Source organism: Symsagittifera roscoffensis, chromosome 4 (genome assembly GCF_963678635.1).
Source record: "Symsagittifera roscoffensis chromosome 4, txSymRosc1.1, whole genome shotgun sequence".
In the NCBI taxonomy this organism is placed as follows: Eukaryota; Metazoa; Xenacoelomorpha; order Acoela; family Convolutidae; genus Symsagittifera; species Symsagittifera roscoffensis.
The window spans coordinates 58,662,822-58,682,194 of NC_087065.1; the positions used below are offsets into that span (position 1 = coordinate 58,662,822).

The 19,373-nt window shown below is 38.0% G+C and overlaps 3 protein-coding genes across 5 annotated transcripts in view; 2 read left to right on the top strand and 1 right to left on the bottom strand.

The window, feature by feature from the left end:
* Nucleotides 1-822, top strand: part of LOC134843877 (ralA-binding protein 1-like) — a 37,169-nt gene extending 36,347 nt beyond the window's left edge. For 2 of the 3 annotated variants that reach the window (XM_063860192.1, XM_063860193.1), the window contains exons 11-12: nt 144-303; nt 582-822. In XM_063860192.1, the coding sequence (XP_063716262.1) occupies nt 144-303; nt 582-604 (183 nt within the window). In that variant the 3' untranslated portion in view covers nt 605-822. Of the gene's footprint in view, nt 1-143; nt 304-570 lie in introns of all 3 variants that reach the window. The other variant, XM_063860194.1, reaches the window with a different exon arrangement.
* Nucleotides 1-19,373, bottom strand: part of LOC134843863 (diphosphoinositol polyphosphate phosphohydrolase 1-like) — a 296,926-nt gene that overhangs the window by 144,481 nt on the left and 133,072 nt on the right. The gene's annotated exons all lie outside the window — the stretch shown is intronic.
* LOC134843861 (uncharacterized) overlaps nt 4,422-19,373 on the top strand; it is a 57,330-nt gene continuing 42,378 nt past the window's right edge. The window contains exons 1-6 of the mRNA XM_063860171.1: nt 4,422-4,822; nt 5,000-5,640; nt 5,710-5,844; nt 7,345-7,535; nt 7,985-8,114; nt 18,822-18,917. Of these exons, the coding sequence (XP_063716241.1) occupies nt 4,711-4,822; nt 5,000-5,640; nt 5,710-5,844; nt 7,345-7,535; nt 7,985-8,114; nt 18,822-18,917 (1,305 nt within the window). The 5' untranslated portion in view covers nt 4,422-4,710. The remainder of the gene's footprint in view (nt 4,823-4,999; nt 5,641-5,709; nt 5,845-7,344; nt 7,536-7,984; nt 8,115-18,821; nt 18,918-19,373) is intronic.

Genomic DNA, 19,373 nt, shown 5'->3' on the forward strand with positions numbered 1-19,373 from the left:
TCTCTCTCTCTCTCTCTCTCTCTTTTATGGAAATTTTGGACAAGAGCTGTTAACCAGAAGACATATCTGTGTTACGGTCCAAGTATTTGGGGGTTCTTTTTATGTAATTTAAGAAGTCGTTAAATGGTTAACTGGTATTTCAGGCGGACACTGAGGCTATTTGCAGACGAATGGCGGAAGAGGTGGATGCTGTTTGTAAGAGACAGGCAGACCTCTCTCTCATTCGATGCAAAGCACAGAATGAGAGTACTAAGAACAGTTCGGGTAACAGTCCAGGAGTTCCGATATCAAATTTGGAACAGAGTTAGAATAAATTCAAGCAGAAATTCCTCACTCGTCATCAATTTCAATGTGAAGTGCGATCTGCAAACTTAAGCGCTAGACAAATATTACCGAATGCGAATTTTGAACTTTTTCTCGGCGAAAGTATGGATTAAAAAATAAGGTCAAATTCCGCCTATTTATTTTCCAAGTGAAAACAATATTATTAGTTAGGCGTTCGCTCTTAGGCGAATGATTTTGGTGAACGCTCGCTCTTTTTAATACGTAGGTACGACTGCTTGAATTTAGCCGCTGATTAGCTGATCTCGTGGTTGCCATTTGAAATGAAGAGAAAAAATTCAAATACAAAACTAGAAACAGTCAGTAAATTCATCAGGAGTGTCACTTAATTGTCGAAAAGTCACAACTAACTTTGTTGATTCAATTTTAGTGTTTACTTTGAATATGATCACGTCAAAATTCTATTTAATGTTCGTAATAAATTTCGCTAATGAGTTATGGTAATGATAAATGAAATTTGGTATCAATATATTAGTTACTGTGAAAAAAGTTTTTGTCATTGAGTGAAGAATTGAAGCAGGCGTGGACGTAGGTTTTCCGAGAAATAACTATCTACTTTTTGAGAGCAATTTTTAGATTTTTCATTTTGCAGAAAATCTAGAAAGAGAATTTGTGAAATATATTCGCTATGTCGCCAGAAAACACCATGAGATTTGAAATCATCGCTTTTAGAATATCATTAGCGTAATTTAATCAGCAAGCAAAGGGTAATGTGATTCTTTAAGCTAAGTTATCTAATGATACGCACTTTTGAGGCCTTATTTAACAACCTTTACTCATCGTCCTATAAAGTCACTAGGAAAAAAGGTCGACCGGAACTTTCTGTGATTCTTGTCCAATGAGAAGATATTCTCGTTTAGTTGCTCGCGGAGAGTAGTTTGATACTACGAGGCTACTTTTTTCAACCTAATTCGCAGACAATGCTTTTTTGTGACATTTTTACAGCGGTATGCTGAATTGGCTATTTAATAGCATGTGTTTTGAATCTTGATTAAGATAACACAGTTGATGCCTTTTTTCATAAGCTAGCTTATGAGCCTAGTGTATTAGTATGACCATGATTGCTTGATTTTGGTTTTTCCAGTGTTCGTTTTGTGGCCCCTTCCAAGTCTACTCCGCCTGATTGCATCGGGTAAAAAAGAGCCCCTATTCCATTAACTGAGATGTCTAGTGGTTCTGTTTGGCACGGCCGTTTCGGTGGATCAAGAATTCATCAAATGAGAGAAGTTTAGCAGCGCTATGGTGTTAGTGTCTAATTTTGTGTCCATCGTATCTGCAGAACACCAAACAGAAAAACAGTTTTGGTTTAACAGCCCGAATATTTGAGTCAGTGTTTCGTTAGCACTGGCCATCAGGAGCGAGCTCAATTGATGTGTTTGAGGGTTGATCTAGCCTGAGGAAGGCAGAACCTCAATTGTACTGGACCAGAGTGTAAATGAATTGAGTGTAATGGGTGTTCGGTTTTTGAAGAAAGTGGTTGGTGTCATGTTGGGTATTGAAGCTTTTTGAACGTTCTTCGATACCTGACTTGAGTATGTTAAGGTGGGAAATAAAAAAGATAAACCAACGCAGGCTGAAATGGGCTTGTTTACTGGCTAAGAGTTAAGTGGTGGAGGTTATTGGGGGTTTTCGGTGAGAGTTTTGGGTACAAAGTATATTTTGATGTAGTTGAAAACCTGTCGTTTGTGAATTATTTTGTGATGAATTTTTGCTCCCCTGTTAATTTACTAGTTAGAGTTCACCAGTTCAATCAAGTGGCAGGGGCAGGGTATTCCTAATAATCTTTTTAATAATCTAATAATTGCTTTAAGCGTATTTAGTGGCATTCCCTGCTAGGTCAGAGTTGATACCGAATGGGGCTTTTAGAACGCTTCTTGCCATTGATAGCTTAAGCTTAGCAGTGTAGAGTGTAATTCAAAAATAGGTCTTAGTTGAGTCCTTTGATTTTGGGGATGTGATCCTGCGGGAAAAGAATGCTCATAATTTTAACTCCAAAACAGGTTCAGTATTGTTTGAGTCAGGTTAGAATAGGGTTACAGAGCATTTGGATGGAATAAACTCCAAGTTAATTTTTCTGAAGAAAGTGTAGATAGAGTAGGTATGTAGAGAGCGAGAACGATAGAGTTTCGATAGTGGCGCTTTGGCTGTAGACCTTGAAATTGCCAGCGTAAGATATAATGGTTATTTTTTCGGGTAGAGGGGAATTTCACGCATAGAACTGCGAAGTATTGGGAAAAAAGCAAGTCATGAGTGACTCCGCATTGCACTATTGTCGCTTATAAAAGATTATCACTAAATAAGATCGGTTTGAACAACGCTCAGGAAAATGTCTAGCCAGCGGGTGATAGGATTGACCAGTGAAGAGTTTGTCAATCAATTCAATTTCTTTGTAAGGTGTGATTGCTCACGTAGTTGAAAGCTTTTGATATATCTAGGGCTGCAAGAGCAGTTTTGTGTAAAGGTTTTTTAGGTAACTTAAGGTGCATATGGTGGAATGCAGGGAGTGGAAGCCGTGTTTGGTGTCTTAAGTTCTAGGTGTTAAGTTAGAAGAGTGAGGCGTGAACAATTTTGATGACTGGATTGAATAAGGAAATAGTGCGATATTTTTAAAGTGTAAAATCTGTTTGGGATTTGACGGCAGCTAAAGGAACCAAAACCAGCCAGCAAAAGGAAGTTTGCTAGCTGGTTTTCAATTGGATGGGATTTGTAAAGCACGTAAAGTAAAGTTTACGAGTTTAGTGAGATTTTCTAGAGCAATAGTTTTGAGATTCTTCAAACGAATGGCTGTAAGTCCATTAAGATGGAACGCTCGAGATGGACGTGCCATTTTTTTAACGTTTAATCGTTCAAGCTTTTCTGAATCTTAGGACGATTTCGTTTGAAATTGTTGTGTGACGTGGGTGAGTTGAACGTTAAAATTGTTTAAAAATCGGGAGGGTGTTGTAAGGGAATTGGAATTGAAGGTTTTTATGATTTGAGTTATAAATCGTGAACCGTCTTAGGTGCGAAATAGTCTAGTCGCCAGTATTTGCTTACCCTGGTCTTGTGGCTGCTGGAAATCACGAACTCGGCAGAGCGCTTCCAAGAAGAGGAACTGGCAAACAGAACTTTAACTTTTTCTCACAAGTCTTCAGGTAGCTTTTTATTATTGAACCTCTTTACTAACAGGCTACTTCTCACTTGCCCGGCAGTTAACGTTGTCTTTGCTCCTAAGGTCTGGGGATTAATTCCCGTTCGGACGGTGTTTTTTTTAGATTGTGTGCAATCAAAAAAATTTCGGTAAAATTGAATTATCCGACTTTCGTTTGTCTGCTCAATTTTTGTCAGCCTAAGTTGACTTTTACTGTGGAAGCATTCTTTCTTTTAGTTGCAGATGCATGTGTTGTTTTTTTTTTTAGTTTCAGTGGGCTCAAGTTTTTTTTTTACAAAATATAGAAAACCATTTTTTTAAAAAACAACTTGGGTCTGCTCTAAGATTTGGCGTACGCGTAGTTACAACATCACATTTTTTTTGTGCTATAAGCAGTTTTCATTTTAGTTGCAAGAGCAAGTGTTGTTGATTGTAATTTCAGGAGGGATTTAAAACTTCAAAGATTTTTTTTTTAAATCATTGTTTTGCTGAATGGTTGTGGGCTTTGTTTCCTCTTCGTAAGATTGGTTCCGTTGCTAATTTAATATTGAATTTTCTGGCTCCGATTCGCCTCTGTGTGGACTTTGATGAATCATTTTTTTTCTTCCTTGGAAATTTTGAAATAATTTATTCATTGGATCATTTTTGAGCATCATGTTGATCTTAGATATTTGCCAGGAAGTTTTCTGGCACTAGACAATCTACCTATTAATTACAATAGCGGAAGTAAGCAGCTGATTTTCAACCAAAATTGGTCGACATCATTCTGTTTCATTAAACGGTCATAAATAACTATAAAATACATGTATTTTTTCTGATTCCGAAAACGTCAACATTATATTTTCAAGATTTATCATAAACTGCAAAAAGCTTGATTTATCTGGATTTCTCCACCTTTTGAATTCATAGATTGAATTGTCTGAATTATTCAATATTTCCGACTATATTTGTTTGCTGTAGTTTGGACAGATGTCCAGAGTATGTTTCAACTTTTAACATCCTTTTGAACTTTTGATTTTTAAAAGACCTTTTAGCAATTACTTATTTTCTCTTTCTATTCTCTGATTAAGCAAATTTTTATCGGAACACAAACTAATTGACTAACTATTTGGAAAGTCAGAACAATAACAGGATTTCTCGCCATTTTTTGATCTGATTTTATTTTTTTCATTTTTTGATACGATGGGTATTTGGACAGGATAATCTGTCTTTTATTGTGAATTTATAGCGACAAAAAAATGAAAAATTCAAAAAATAAGAATAAAAAACCTAATGTTACATTTGATCACAAAAAGACAAAAGAAGGACCGAAGAGCAGAGAATCGCAATCTGATTCTGAACATCTTCATGGTAAGTTTAAAAAATTAAACTTGATTGACAAGGAAAACTAATGAAAAATATTGCCTTCTGAATGCTAAATTGCAAAAAGGAGTTCATAGATCAATAGATAACTTAAAATGTTTATAAGCAAAGCTAGTACACAAAAAGTTCCAAACGCGGTTTAAGATGAGGTATAATTTGGATTAGGCGTCAAGGCTGATCGTCAAATCAGTTGGTGGAACGAAATTGACAACGAGCACAAAGACGTTTTGAGTGCCGACACCGACAACGAAGCTGACCAATCGAGCTGTAAAGTCGACTACTTCGATAAGGATCTGGACGACGAGGATGAGAGCAATAATAACACAGTGGAGATGATTGAAAACGACAAGTCGGAAAATGTTAATTCTATAAATGGCAACGCTTCAGATGAGGCAATAAAAGATGTCTCAAAAGCAAATGTTGCAAACTTTTCGCGATCGAAATCGCTCGCTGATTTAGGAGATAATGAAACGCCAGAAGTAGTTGTTTTGCCCAGATCCAATACTGATATTGATGAGCTCATTGAAGAAAAAAACGATGATGGCAATTTGCATGACAGCAAAGAAAGCGACTGTGATGACATGGATTCTGTGAACCCGCCCCTACCACCTTATGTTCCAAATGCTCCTCCCGAACCCCCTCCGCCAAATGGCGAAGAATCACTGACGTACTTGTTCTTCATAAGAAACTGTTTCTTGGATTGCAGTGCGCACGGGTTTCCTAGGGCGATAGAGTCGCCGACTCAATTTAGAAAGATCGCTTGGACTATGTTTACATTGTGCTCAATAGGAGCTTTTGTGTACCAGGTTAGATAACCTCATTTAGATTTTATTAAATTCAACCAAAAAAGGGAAACGTACGATGTATTTTTCCAGTCCTACTTCCTGGTTATGGATTATTTAACTTACCCCACATCTTTGAGCATCTCGATGGATTTGCAGACCTCTGTGCAATTTCCTTCGGTCACCCTCTGCAACTTCAACAAGTTCCGACTTTCAACCCTACCTGAGGTAACTAAATGAAACGAGTCCAATGTTTTCTTTGTAGCACTATATCCATAATTATTCTGGGAACAGATATCATAGTAAAGTTAAAGAGCGTTTGGGATAAAATCACCTTTTCGATTTCTTTGCCAGAAACTAGACTTTCTTTCCCATAAATAAACAAATTTGAAAACAAAATGGCCGGAGAAAATGAATGTTACCAATTTTCAAAAGTTTGCTTGTAGATGTTACAAGCTCTTTTGGTTTGTATTTTATGCAATCTTACACGGTGGATTTTTTTGGGAGCAAATGCTTGATGAAATTTCAGGTTATTGGGTGTCGGCTTTAATTCAGTTGGTTTTTTACTGCTATGTTTTTTTAATCAATATTTGCTCGTTTTAATTGAGATTGATCAGAACCTTTAATTTTTTTGTTGTAATTTTCAACTGTTTCTGTATGCTCGTTGAAAATTAGCTGTGATTACTTTTTCCTTTTGAGGAACGATCGAATGTAATCATTCTACTTTTTGGTGCAGTTAATTGCTAGATTTGTGAGTTTGTGCGCAATCTTTTCCATTTTGTTCCGATCAATTTTTTTAACTGATTTTTTTGCTTTCTTGCATATAGTAAGGATGATAACCATATTGGCTGGTAGACTGGGTTTTAGCAGGCCTGAAGTGCTATCAAATCAAAAAATGTTGTTCTGAAAGTTTCGGAAAGAACTTGTTGTTCCAACCATTTGAAATGAATTCAAAATTGTAGTTTATCTTGCACGCTGAGCCTGGTGGAAACGAATACGCCTAGGACGGCAAAGGTTCTGGGTTGGAATCTTACCAGGACCAATTTTTTTCAAATGGTAATTGTTCAGGCTTAAAAAAATTTCGGCCTATTATTTGATTGCTTATGTTTTATCGGCTTAGTTGCCACATCTAAGAATCGTTCATTTTAGCTGTAAACAATTTTAACTGCAGTTGTTTTTAGCATTTTAAAACCAAGGCCGAGTGGAAATTTGCTTCTCACATTGGTTGTAATTTAATCAGCTCGATTTGTTAAAATTTCTCTTTTTTCGTCTTTTTTATCGGCTTAATAAATTTCAGCCTAATTGATATCGACTTAGTGGCCTCTTATTGCGTCGTTACGTCTGAAAAAGTTTTTGTGTGCGTGTGTTCTCTGACGGCAAAAGGGTCTTGGCATTTTTTATTAGTTTAGAATTTCAAAAAAAAAACGAGATTTCGGGTTTTTTAAACATACTCTGCAATTTGCAAATGGTTATCTCGCTCTTCTACTGAGAAATTTGATGCATTGCAGTCAAGTTTAAACGTCATCTGGCATCATAAAGATATGTTTGCTTATATAACTTTCTTGGAACGCTTTTTGCGATACGCGACAGTTGCGATATACAATAGTTCCTTCCACGCCGTGGTTAGTGGTGAAACAATAACCTAATGGGGCAGAGTTTCCTGGGTTGATCAATTGGGGGAATGCTAGCGCAAAATAAAAACAATTTATGGTTTTTTGCGGGTCCCAGATAGAGGAGTTGGGACACGTGAACGACTTCGAACTGATCCTGGCGAAGAATCTGGATGCAATTGCGGAAGAGCTTCTGCAGAGTACTCAGCGAGAATCTGAACCCATGTTGTACGATATTGTCATGATCCTGTCCACTAGTAACCCAAGCTTGGCTCTGGAGGTCGAAGATGACAAAAAGGGCAAAATCACGTGAGAAACTTTTACATATCAATGAGAGCAACGAACAACAACCAAGCTCCCAAGCTGTTCAGTCCACTGCGGCAAGGCTATAAGTACCCTCGATTTGGACAAACCTTCACGCTCATTTTTCAAGTGTTCAAAATGCAGTTTGCAACTCCGAACCTTGACCAATTTTTAAAATCTTTGTGTAAATATAGGAAACAAATGGTAATTTTTTAATGTTTTGGTTGGCTATAAAATAACAGTACTCAACTCAAAGTATTCCGAAATATTCCGTTTAAGTCACAAATTGTTATAAGATTTATTTTACTGCCTGAATTATTTCCAATCAGCTTATTTTCCTTGATTCAAAGAAAAAGTTAGGATATAATACGTTTTTTTGCTTGATGTTTTTTTCTAAAGTAAAGAATCGAAGCTAAATTACACATCAAACAAAAGTTGACTGATTTTGATTTCAGCATGGAAAATGCAGACCCAAGTGAACCCAGGCAGCGCTTCTTCCTGAACAGAAACTCAGGTTCTATCGTCTCAAATGCGACTGGCCGCTGCCTCATTACTAAAGACAACGAGGCTGAAGACTTGATTGAAGTAATCTATCTGAGCTTTGCCATTTTTTCAAATCCTAATCGAATGTTTTAATGACACTTGCGAGAGCAAGTGTCGTGTAATCGAAAACTAGCCTTTTCCCTTTAACAACTTTTCTTACAAATCTTCAACCAGCTTTATTTTTGTACCTTAGCAACATCTAGATTCCTTCGCACTCGGCCTTTGCGCCGCTACCTCACCCTAAGGTCTGGGGTTCGTGTCCCGGCCGGATCTTTTGATTTCATATTATGGAATTCAAAATCTTTTCCGGTAAAAATTGAACTGACGGACTTTCGAGTCTGCTCAAGTTTTGTGGGCTTAGCTGCCAATCACAGATTTTGCTTGTTCTGTAAGCAAATATTTTTATAGTTGCAAGTGCAAGTATTTTTCATTGTTTATTATTGTTTATATTTTATTAGTTTTTTTGCTCAACTGGTGTCTGTTAAAAGATTGTCGGCTTTGTTTCCTTTCGTAAGTTTTCTTCCGTTGTGTTGCCACATCTAGCAAATTTGGTTGATTTTGCAAGTGTTGCTCATTGTAGTTTCAGGGGAGACTTCATATTTTATACATTTTTTACGCTTGCGATTAGCAAGCAATATCAAACTGGAATCTAGACGTTTTTTTTCCGGTTAACAAATTGTTTAACAGAATCATTTGAATCATATGTGTCTTGGTTCATAATGAATTCAAAGTTCTTTGTGCTCCCAGCCACTTTAGCCTGTAGGCAACGATTATGCCTTGGACGGCAAAGGACCTCCTGTGTTCGAATCTGAGAAGGACCTGTTTTTTTTTACAAACGGGAAGTATTCTGTTTCAAATAAAATTGTCGGCCAATTATTTGTCTGCTTATTTCTTGTTGGTTAGTTTGTCATATCTTGGAATCGTTTTTTTTTGCTGCGTGCATTTTTCTTCAATGTTGCTTTTAGTGTTTGATTTGCTCCTACAATATGTAGTTTTACTTACCTTGACTATGTATTTCCTTCTTTGTTTTTTTTTGTTTCGCTCAAAAAATTCCTCGATCCAAAATAATTTGGCCTATTTTTCATCAGCTCTCCTGCATAAGCGGCTATGCACTTTTTTTTCTACTTAATAAGTTATGGTTCCTTTTTGATTTTTGACAGTTTGATTCTTTTTGACTTTTCTCGGGAACTGATTTCTCAAATCTGATTTTGTGGGTTCAAGGGAGTTAATGGGCACTGAGCAGCTCCCCTGCATTAGCGGCCGCTCGCAAAGTTTTTCTGCACAAAAAGTTATAGCCCTCGGAAAAATCAAGTTGTAATTTTTTGACCGTTTTTCAAACTTTTAGAATATTCTCGAAAACTTTTCTGCCATATCTGAGATTTTGGGTTCAATTCAACGAAAGGGTTGTGGAAATCTCATTTGGTTATGCGACTTCACACCAAAAATTTATGGCCCTTGGAAATTATGATTTTTTGACCGTTTTTTTAGACTTTTTTTAATCGAAAGCTACCCTCTTAAATCGGACATTTTGGGTTCAATCGAAATTATAGGTTGCTTAATTTCTTTATTCGTGAGTGACTCCGCTGTTTTTTACACAAAAATTTACATTTATAGGACATGGCGTTTTAAAAATGATGACCGTTATTGGACTTTTCTCCGTTTTGTTAACCGTTTTTTGGACTTTTCTCGCTACCTTTTCATCAAATTTGATATCATAGAATTGATCGAAATTATAGGTTGGCCTACGTTTATAACTAATCATGCCCAGTTTGTTTAAGAAAAAGAGTTATGGCCATCAAACAAGTGAAAATTTTGAAACTTAGACAGTTTTTTGGAAATTTTTTGGCTTTACGCGAAAACTACCCTGCCACTTTTCAGGCTATGTTTAATAGAGAAATCGGGTTTTGGGAATCTTTTCTGCATAATTGGCCACAACCTGCTTTTTGATCGAAATGGGTTTTGGAAGTCTTTTGACCGTTTTTTAGAACTTTCGTCCGTTTTTTTACAATTTTTTTGAACTTTCTTAATAATTAATTACCCAATCAAATTTGAGATAAAGCGTTCAACTGAAAAAACCAGTTGCGACAACTATTCCTACGGAAGCGGTGACTCTTTTATTTCTAGTAAAAGAAATGTTACATCCTTGGGAAAATTGATTATCTCAAAATTACTAGAGAAACAACTAAGGTTTTGGGCAAAGTTTAAAATTTGAAATCACTTTTTCGTGCGTTGTGTATAGAAAATTCTTTCAGTATCAAGCTCTTACCTCCAGCTTAAGATGGGCCCTTTGTTGTATTTTTTTGATCGAGACATACGAGAATTTTGGTTCTCCTAAATTTTTCAACATTTAATTTTTTTTGACTTTTTTATGTTTGTGTTGTATCGCGAGTGGTGCGAAGCTCCGCTTCGCCTCTGTATAAAATTTTTTTTCCGGATCAACTTGACTCTGTTCAAGGGTTGTTGCCTTTGTTTCCGCTTCGTTAGCTTTCTTCCTTTGCGAGAATAGCAAGAAACGAGAATTGCAAGAAACGAAGCGGCGGTTCGGAAAACCAACGAAGCAACTAAAGAAAGATAAAAGAAGGGACCCAAAATAAGTTCAAACGTCTACTTTCACGAAGCAGAAGCAAAGAATAAAATTTTGCCTATTCTTTGCCATGGGTAACGAAGGGAAGAAGAGATTCCTTCAGCAATTTGCACACGTCAATCTCAACTCAGTTACATTCAGTTTTTTTTCACGTTGCTTGCGAACAGCTTTGCAAATGTGAGAAAAAACTACCTTATCGAAAGGATGCAGCTTTATAACTCATCACGCGGTGACGGAGAAGGTCTTTATTTTTTTTATCTCAGATTAGCAGGACAAGCATCAAAAAATTGTTGGACTGAGGACGTTGAAAATGACATTTTAATAGCCAAAATGCGGTTTTGACACATTCAGAGAGAACTATGTACACGACCCGCCAACACAGTCGACGATACATAAAATATGCCCGTTTACAGGAAAATAGATTTGTCACAACCAACGCCCTCAAAAAAGAACCCGTCAATATCAAACAATTCGGCTAATTTCACAAATCATTTTAGGGTTAGAACCTCTCATGTCAATCCAAACCAAAAACAACGTACAGAGTAGGATGAAGAGAGCACAAGAAAATGATTTTTAAACCAAAATCAAAAACCAACGTTTCTGGTGGCCATTCTAAACCGTTTGATTTCTGTGGAAACAAGTTCACACCAAAATACAATTCAATTCGAGGCGTCACGTGCCCTGGATGTAGTAAAAATGGGGTCACCTAGTAAAAAATGTGTAAAAAGGGTAGTAAAAAATGTGAAGGATCACAGGTGGCAATAGTCGAACTTCCAGAACAAGAAGAAGAAGATTGTAACATTGTCGACACGAACAGCGAAGAAAATTATTCAGTACTTAGAATCACTAAAGCTTCATTCCAGACGGAATCAGTCAGGAATCTGGAAGTAATAAACTCAGCCACTGGGAAGACTAAATGTCTAAGAACTACATTGAAAGCGAAAGGATCTCGATTCAGTGCAACAATAGATACTGGAAGGCCACGTCCTTCGTAAATAAACAAACAACAAATTTACAAATAAACAAACAACAAATAGCAAAAGACTCGAATGCAAAGAGAGTTTCCTTAAGCCAAAATCCTATCAAAACAGCATATGTGGATTACAATAAAAATCCGATCAAACTGTTTGGAACATTAGTGATAGACATATATTGGAAAGGGTGGAGAATCAAGGGTGCAAGGTACCTAGTATCAGGACACATGACTAGGTGTCTGTTAGGACTAGACCTCCAGCCAGAGTTAGGCAAAATCACAACCCAATTGAAACCACCGTCGAACACAATAAAAAAATATCGGAAAATGAGCAACAATCAGATGAGAAACGCCTGTGAGAGAAATTTTTCATCAATAACTCGGCAATGTATTTCAAATATTGGGTCCCTCCAAGAATCAAAAAGTGTACACAATTTTCGAGTCAACGTTAATTCCTTTTCAAGGAAAAGGGAGCCCATCCACATTCAAGCTAAGGTTAGAGCGGAATTTTAAAAACTGATCGTGAAGGAACATATCATGAAGCTAGAGAAGTGCGCAAGCGATCAATTTGTAGCTCCGGTAATAATCACCGCTGAGAAAGATGGCACGGTAAAGCTAGCGATAGATGCGAAACCAATGAATTCCCAAATATACAAGAACAAAACTCAGATGCCGAATCTATTAGAACTACTGGACTCAGCAGCCCAAATAATTACATCCAAATCAGAAGGCAAAGTATGGTTCACTTCCCTCGATTTAAAGTTTGCATTCAGTCAATTACCTTTAGATGATTCCGTAAGCAAACTAAGTAACTTCAGCATCGCATGTGTAAAGTTTATGGTCTAACAGACATGCCAAAGGAGTTCAAGAAAGCCATGGACAACACAATTCTAGGCATACAAGGAGTATTTTGTTTTTTTTAAATGACATCTTAATAGTTTAAAAAGGATCATTTTCAAAACACAATGAGATAGTTGAACAATTAATTACAAAACTGTACAAGGAAGAATTTGCACTCAAACAAAGCAAATGCGATTTCTCAAAGACCAACCTATTTTGGCTGGGCTTTCCAAATAGGCACAGTTATTAAACGCTAACACTCAAAGATAGAAGCTGTTTTAACCTTGCAACCGCCGAAATCGCTCAAGCAACTTAGGTCCTTCATGGGTGTTCTGAACTACATGTACCGTTTTATACCGAATCTCCATTTGCACACAGAACCTCTACGACCATCAATAAAAGCAAGCAACAAGGAAAAAATTATTTGGAGCAACCAAGCAGATACGGCATTCCCAAACATTTTGGCACGAATCACCGAAATACCGAAAATGTATCACTACGATGCTTCAAAATAGTACTAGGCGCCGCATTGGAGCAGTAGCTAGAACCAGAAAAAAGGTTTCCTATCGCTTTTATCCCGAGATATTTAAATTCTGCAGAACAGAAGTACAGTACGAACGAATTAGAACTACTTGCTGTTGTATGATCTTGCGAGTGCTTCCGAAATTACCTCTTAGGAAACCAATTCCAAATTCTAACTGACCACACGGCCATCGTCTCAGCGCTCACTGAAAATCGAGGAAACAAGTCATATCACCCAAAAATATTTAGATGGGCTGATAGAATGTTATCGTTTGAGTACTCTATTTCACATATCGCTGGAGCTAGAATAGGAATGGTAGATCATTCCGAGTAACAAGAAGTTGTTCACTACGGGGCTACACAACAGTCTGGATGCCGATTTTTTGGGAGAACTGACTACGGAGGATAGCCAGCTGGGTCAGCTGAGGAATCACATCCTAGGGAAAGACAGGGAGGGATTCCTCAGACTAAGAAGCTTCATGGCCAGCTTCTGGGACGACGCTGCGGAAATCAACGACTGCATAGTAATAGACAACAGAGTAGTTATCTCAACGTGCTTGAAGAAAGCAGTGATGTCCAGACTTCATAGGAAGTATCCGGGCCAAGAGACTATGATTGACGTGGCCGAATGTTAATTCCTTTTCAGGAAAAAGGGAGCCCATCCACATTTAAGCTAAGGTTGGAGCCGAATTTTAAAAACTGATCGTGGAGGAACATATCATAAAGCTAGAGCAGTGCGCAAGCGATCAATTTGTAGGTCCGGTAATAATCACCGCTAAAAAAGATGGCATGGTAAAGCTAGCGATGGATGCGAAACCAATGAATTCCCAAATATACAAGAACAAAACTCAGATGCCGAATCTAGTAGAACTACTGAACTCAGAAGCCCAAATAAGTACTTCCAAATCAGACGGCAAAGTATGGTTCACTTCCCTCGATTTAAAGTATGCATTCAGTCAATTACCTTTAGATGATTCCGTAAGCAAACTAAGTAACTTCAGCATCGCATGTGTAAAGTTTATGGTCTAACAGACATGCCAAAGGAGTTCTGGAAAGCGATGGACAACACAGTTCTAGGCATACAAGGAGTATTTTGTTTAGTTACAAAACTGTACAAGGAAGAATTTGCACTCAAACAAAGCAAATGCGATTTCTCAAAGACCAACCTATTTTGGCTGGGCTTTTCAAATAGGCACAGTTATTAAACGCTAACACTCAAAGATAGAAGCTGTTTTAACATTGCAACCACCGATATCGCTCAAGCAACTTAGGTCCTTCATGGGTGTTCTGAACCACATGTACCGTTTTATACCGAATCTCCATATGCACACAGAACCTCTTCGACAATCAATAAAAGCAAGCAACAAGGAAAAAATTGTTTGGAGCAACCAAGCAGATACGGCATTCCAAAATATACTGGCACGAATCACCGAAATACCGAAGATGTATCACTACGATGATTCCAAACAGTATTAGGCTCCGCATTGGAGCAGGAGCTAGAACCAGAAAAATGTTTTCCTATCGCTTTTACCCCGAGATATTCAAATTCTGCAGAACAGAAGTACAGTACGAACGAATTAGAACTACTTGCTGTTGTATGGTCTTGCGAGTGCTTCCGAAATTACCTCTTAGGAAACCAATTCCAAATTCTAACTGACCACACGGCCATCGTCTTAGGGCTCACTGAAACTCGATGAAACAAGTCATATCACCCAAGAATAACTAGATGGGCTGATAGAATGTTATCGTTTGAGTACTCTATTTCACATATCGCTGGAGCTAGAATAGGAATGGTAGATCATTCCGAGTGACATGAAGTTGTTCACTACTGGGCTACACAACATTCTGGATGCCGATTTTTTTGTGAGAACTGACTACGGAGGATAGCCAGCTGGTCAGCTGAGGAAGCGCAACCTAGGGAAAGACAGGGAGGGATTCCTCAGACTAAGAAGCTTCATGGCCAGCTTCTGGGACGACGCTGCGGAAATCAACGACTGCATAGTAATAGACAACAGAGTAGTTATCTCAACGTGCTTGAAGAAAGCAGTGATGTCCAGACTTCATAGGAAGTATCCGGGCCAAGAGACTATGATTGACGCGGCCGAATATCTCTGGTGTCCCAAGATGCATAAAGGAATCATCAATATGTGCCAGTCGTGCTGAGTGTATTAGCATTCGGTTAGAACTTTAAAAGGTCCAAGTCGATTAATTCTTCAGAACCTCTGACAAATCTTTCCGGATCAAATGAAAAACTTCAATTAGACTTTTAAAACCTATTTTTGATCAAAAGGGGAAAAAGATTTTAAATTTAGTCGCAATCGACAGATTTGCAAAGTATCTGCTCTTATAATTAGAAATTCAGGGAGTGAAAAATATATCAAATCAGTCAGCATAGCATTCCGCGGTTTTTGAGAACAGGTCAGTATTCAGGATTCGAAAACGCCAAAATAGCTGAGTTTTGTAAATCTAAACAAATAAATCAGATTTTCTACCCTGTTGGAGATCACCGTGGCTGTGGTCTCGTTGAAAATGTATTCAGACAATAAAATCCAAACTAGGTTTAGTTTAGTTGGATTCAAACTTTGACATTCAATCGGCAATTAAAATTATATTGAAGATATCCGCACAACACGGCATACAATTCTCAAAAATAGCCATTGGAGCTTCACTATGGTCGTTAAGCTAATACTGAATGGGCACTATTTAGAAGAAAACTTAACAATTCTGTAAATTCAGATCAGGAGAAACTTGATAGGTTGATGCTGAAACCAGAAGGATTCCAGGACGAGACTAAAAGTGGCGAGGAAAAAAACGAATAGCAGAGACGTCTCACCAAAGTTCAAGAAGAAGGAAAATGAAACAGAGTGTCAATTCACTGGAAATTTTGACCACGATGGCAATGACTGGAAACTTCATGAGAGACACTTGAACCACAAAAAAAGATCGGAGGCACTAAGAAAGTTAACGGAAAGGAACCCGTTATTTGCAGCGAGTTTAAGGAGTGAATTGATTCAAGGAATCTTAAGATTGAGAGTTAAGCAAGAAATGACTGTGCAAAGAACGAAGACAAGGCCCCTTGAGTTCAACTCAGTTCATTAGTCGGAGAAGGTGAAGGTTTACAGGAAAAAATTGGATAGAAAATCAGGAAAATCGTCAAAATCACTAACAAAACTTACATTACGGATAATGCAAAGGTGATCAAGAAAAGTCACATCTTGATTTAATCACTTAAGCCTTAGTTCACTCCATCAAAATATTCAGATTTAGGTATAAAGCGATCATCAGCGAGCACTCCGAGGAAACCTCTGCATCAATGTAGTTCCGGTAACCCGAGCAGGCCAATAGCAAAACTACCGAGACCAGATGTATATCCGGTAAAATTACCATCAGGGGGATCAGAAACTGAGATTAAAATGGGCCCTTCAAGAAACTGGGTCATCCAAGAAACTATCATCCAGTTGTTCACCAGAGCATGAGGTTCAAGTAGTACCCAGTGGGATACCAGAAGGTGGCGAGCCAAAGTCAAGTGGCAGGGTAAAATGTGGAGGCAGAAAAATGCCCGATTACAATAATCCCAGCAGTCCCGGCGACACTGAATAGTTCAACAATAACGACGGCAACAGCAGTAGAGAAGACGACGACCTAACCAGGCATGTCAGAAGACACTTAAAAGGACACGGTGACGAGTCAAGTAACGGATTCAACGGCCGCGACAAAGAAGACATCGGATAAAGCAGAAGATTCAGCGCCCACAAAACAGGCGGGAAGAGAACAACAGGGTTCCAGCAAAGACGGTGACAAAAACTTGCAAGTTTCAAAATCCTGAAAAAAGTCATCTGGAAAAAACAAAAGATAGACTCACTTTTTTGGTAGTACTTTTAAGCACTTGGTGAAGACAGTAGAAGAGAAGTCGCAGCTATCAACGATACCAGTTTAGCCGGAAGACCTACCTACTTCCTACTGATTCAGTGTCGAGGCCAATTCCACACAGGAAGCTACAGAAATCAAAGTTCAGAGCATACAAACCAGATCAAGTGCCGGGAAAGAAAAGAACTGGAACTAAAATTTTTCAAAACGTACTTGTTAATTGTTATTGAAATTACATACGCATGTATGAAGTTTTTTCGAGAGGGGGAAATGTGGTGGAGGTCAAGTGTCCACCAAGTGTTACGTACTGTGATAACATGAACGCTTTTAACTATTCTGCTATGTGAAAACAGAGACCTGTCAATTAAGTCTAGAGACACGGTTAACTCTATGATGCTAAAACCAACACTCTCTCGACAGCTAGTGAAAGATATAGTTGCTCATACATATTCAATTGATTCTCTTATTTTTATTTTATTTACTTACTATTATAATACAACATTATTTTAATCAAGTTATATATAAGATCTAGGGGATATCACCCAGATTAACGTAAATTACATCAGATTTACGTAACAATTGCATAACAACACTGACATTCTGTTGTTATGTTGAAGAACAATTTTAATTTTTGGCTTGTTTGACTGGTAATCCTATTTTCGGTTTGTTGGCCTTTCAGCTTGGTGGCCTATCAGCAGTTTTTGACCGATTAATTTGCTCAAGGTCCCCGATGTTGCCAACAATTCGGCGACTATAAATCTAAGATGAAGATATGCTTGAAAGTAATCTAAAGGCAAGAGGCACGTCCTCTAGTGGCTAAAGCACGTGATTTTTGGTCCGATGGGATCTTTCTTCTTTTTTACCATTTCAAAGAGCTACGGGACTAATTTTTCGACTATCGCGGCCGAGATACGGTGTTTCCAGAGTTGGTCCGCGACTTAAAAGCCTGTCCAGACAATAGATTTTCATTCGCGTAATTAACATTTCCGCGACCGACAAAGTCGAAAAATTAGTCGCCGACCTCGATCCGGATTGTTTTCGTAGTGCAGCTTCGCTTCTGTGCAATTTTCATTTTTATTACACTATTTATATAGCATGAACTATATCAGGTCAATTAATGCGCTTTCAATGCTTCTTGTATTTCAGACATATTCGGAACTCGTGAGTGAGTGTTTCAAGCTTCTCATGGTGAGAACAGGAGCAAATTTAGGTCCCCGTTTGTACTATTTTGAGATATCCGTTTTTGGCTGACTGACCTTAAATTTTTTTCTAAAGGCGCCTTAGGCGCCAATCTATACCAATTTTGAGGGGGAGCGCGCGCCGAAAAAACGCGATTGTTGGTTCAAACTTTCCAAAAAAGGCTCAAAAACCCCATTTTCAAAAGATCTAGGAATTTCCCGACCCCCATCGAGAAATCTCTAGATCCGCGCCTGGGTGAGAATTTGGTTTTTTTGGTATGTACTCGTTAGGTTCCTCTATGCGTGGCGACTTTTTTGCTTCCGAGGTTTTTCTTGTGAGCCTTTTTAGTGCTCCTTTTCGTTGCTTGTGTTTGCAAAATGCAGCTGCGGCTTGTGTCAATATAGCTCGTGAAGCCAAGTTAGCACCAGAGCCACCTACTGCCAAAAGCCTTCATTAAAGTTTTTAATCCTAAAAGATACTGTGGTCGGAACGTGCTGTGCTTCTTGTACAGTCAACGAGTGATCCTTTTTTTTTATTTTGCTACCATTTCACCTTTTTTTGCAAAATATACCTTTATGCTGGAAGGAGGAAAAAAACTGGATTATTGAAGTTTTATTGAATGCAGTTATATCAATTATTGCAGTTTTATTGAATTTTTGAAATTCTTTTTATGCCTGCTGGAAAAATTGAACAAAATCAAATGTTTCAATGTAATAATTTTTTTTCAATGATCGAAAGTATTTTGCAATGAGCTGAAATGATCTTGTTTTGCTTCTTCTTTTAGGCACCCGAGGAGAGCTGTAGTGACAGGTTCAAGACGTGGGTGATTCGAGACACAGAGAGCACCGCCATCTACAACTCAGCGGGGATGGCTTTCGCGGTACAAATTAAGCTTTAATAGTGTCGGTCCGTAAGAAACTCGAAGATGCTCTTCTTATGCTATTATAATTTGCGATGTCATTTTGAACGAATAAAAAATTGTTGATCATTGATTTACAATTTCCGAGCTCTCCGCCATTTTTTGAAGCTGAAAGTTCACGCTTTCAAGAAATTTAAATATCGTTATCTTTTTGCAGCGGTGTTTGCCGTTTTTAAGTTCTGTTACCTGATTATTATAAAATATTTGTGAGTAACTGCTTTTCTTTTTTACCTGAAGACCCGATTGGGTGGTTTTGGGTTAACCGTTAGCACAGCCACTTAGCAAATATCCATTACACCTAGTTAACTAGTTACCCGGGTTGACCTCCATGGGGCAGTACAACAGTGCCGAAAATGAAAACTTTGTTCAACATTACAGAAAATTCGAATGAATTTCAACATATTAAGTGCGGCAATC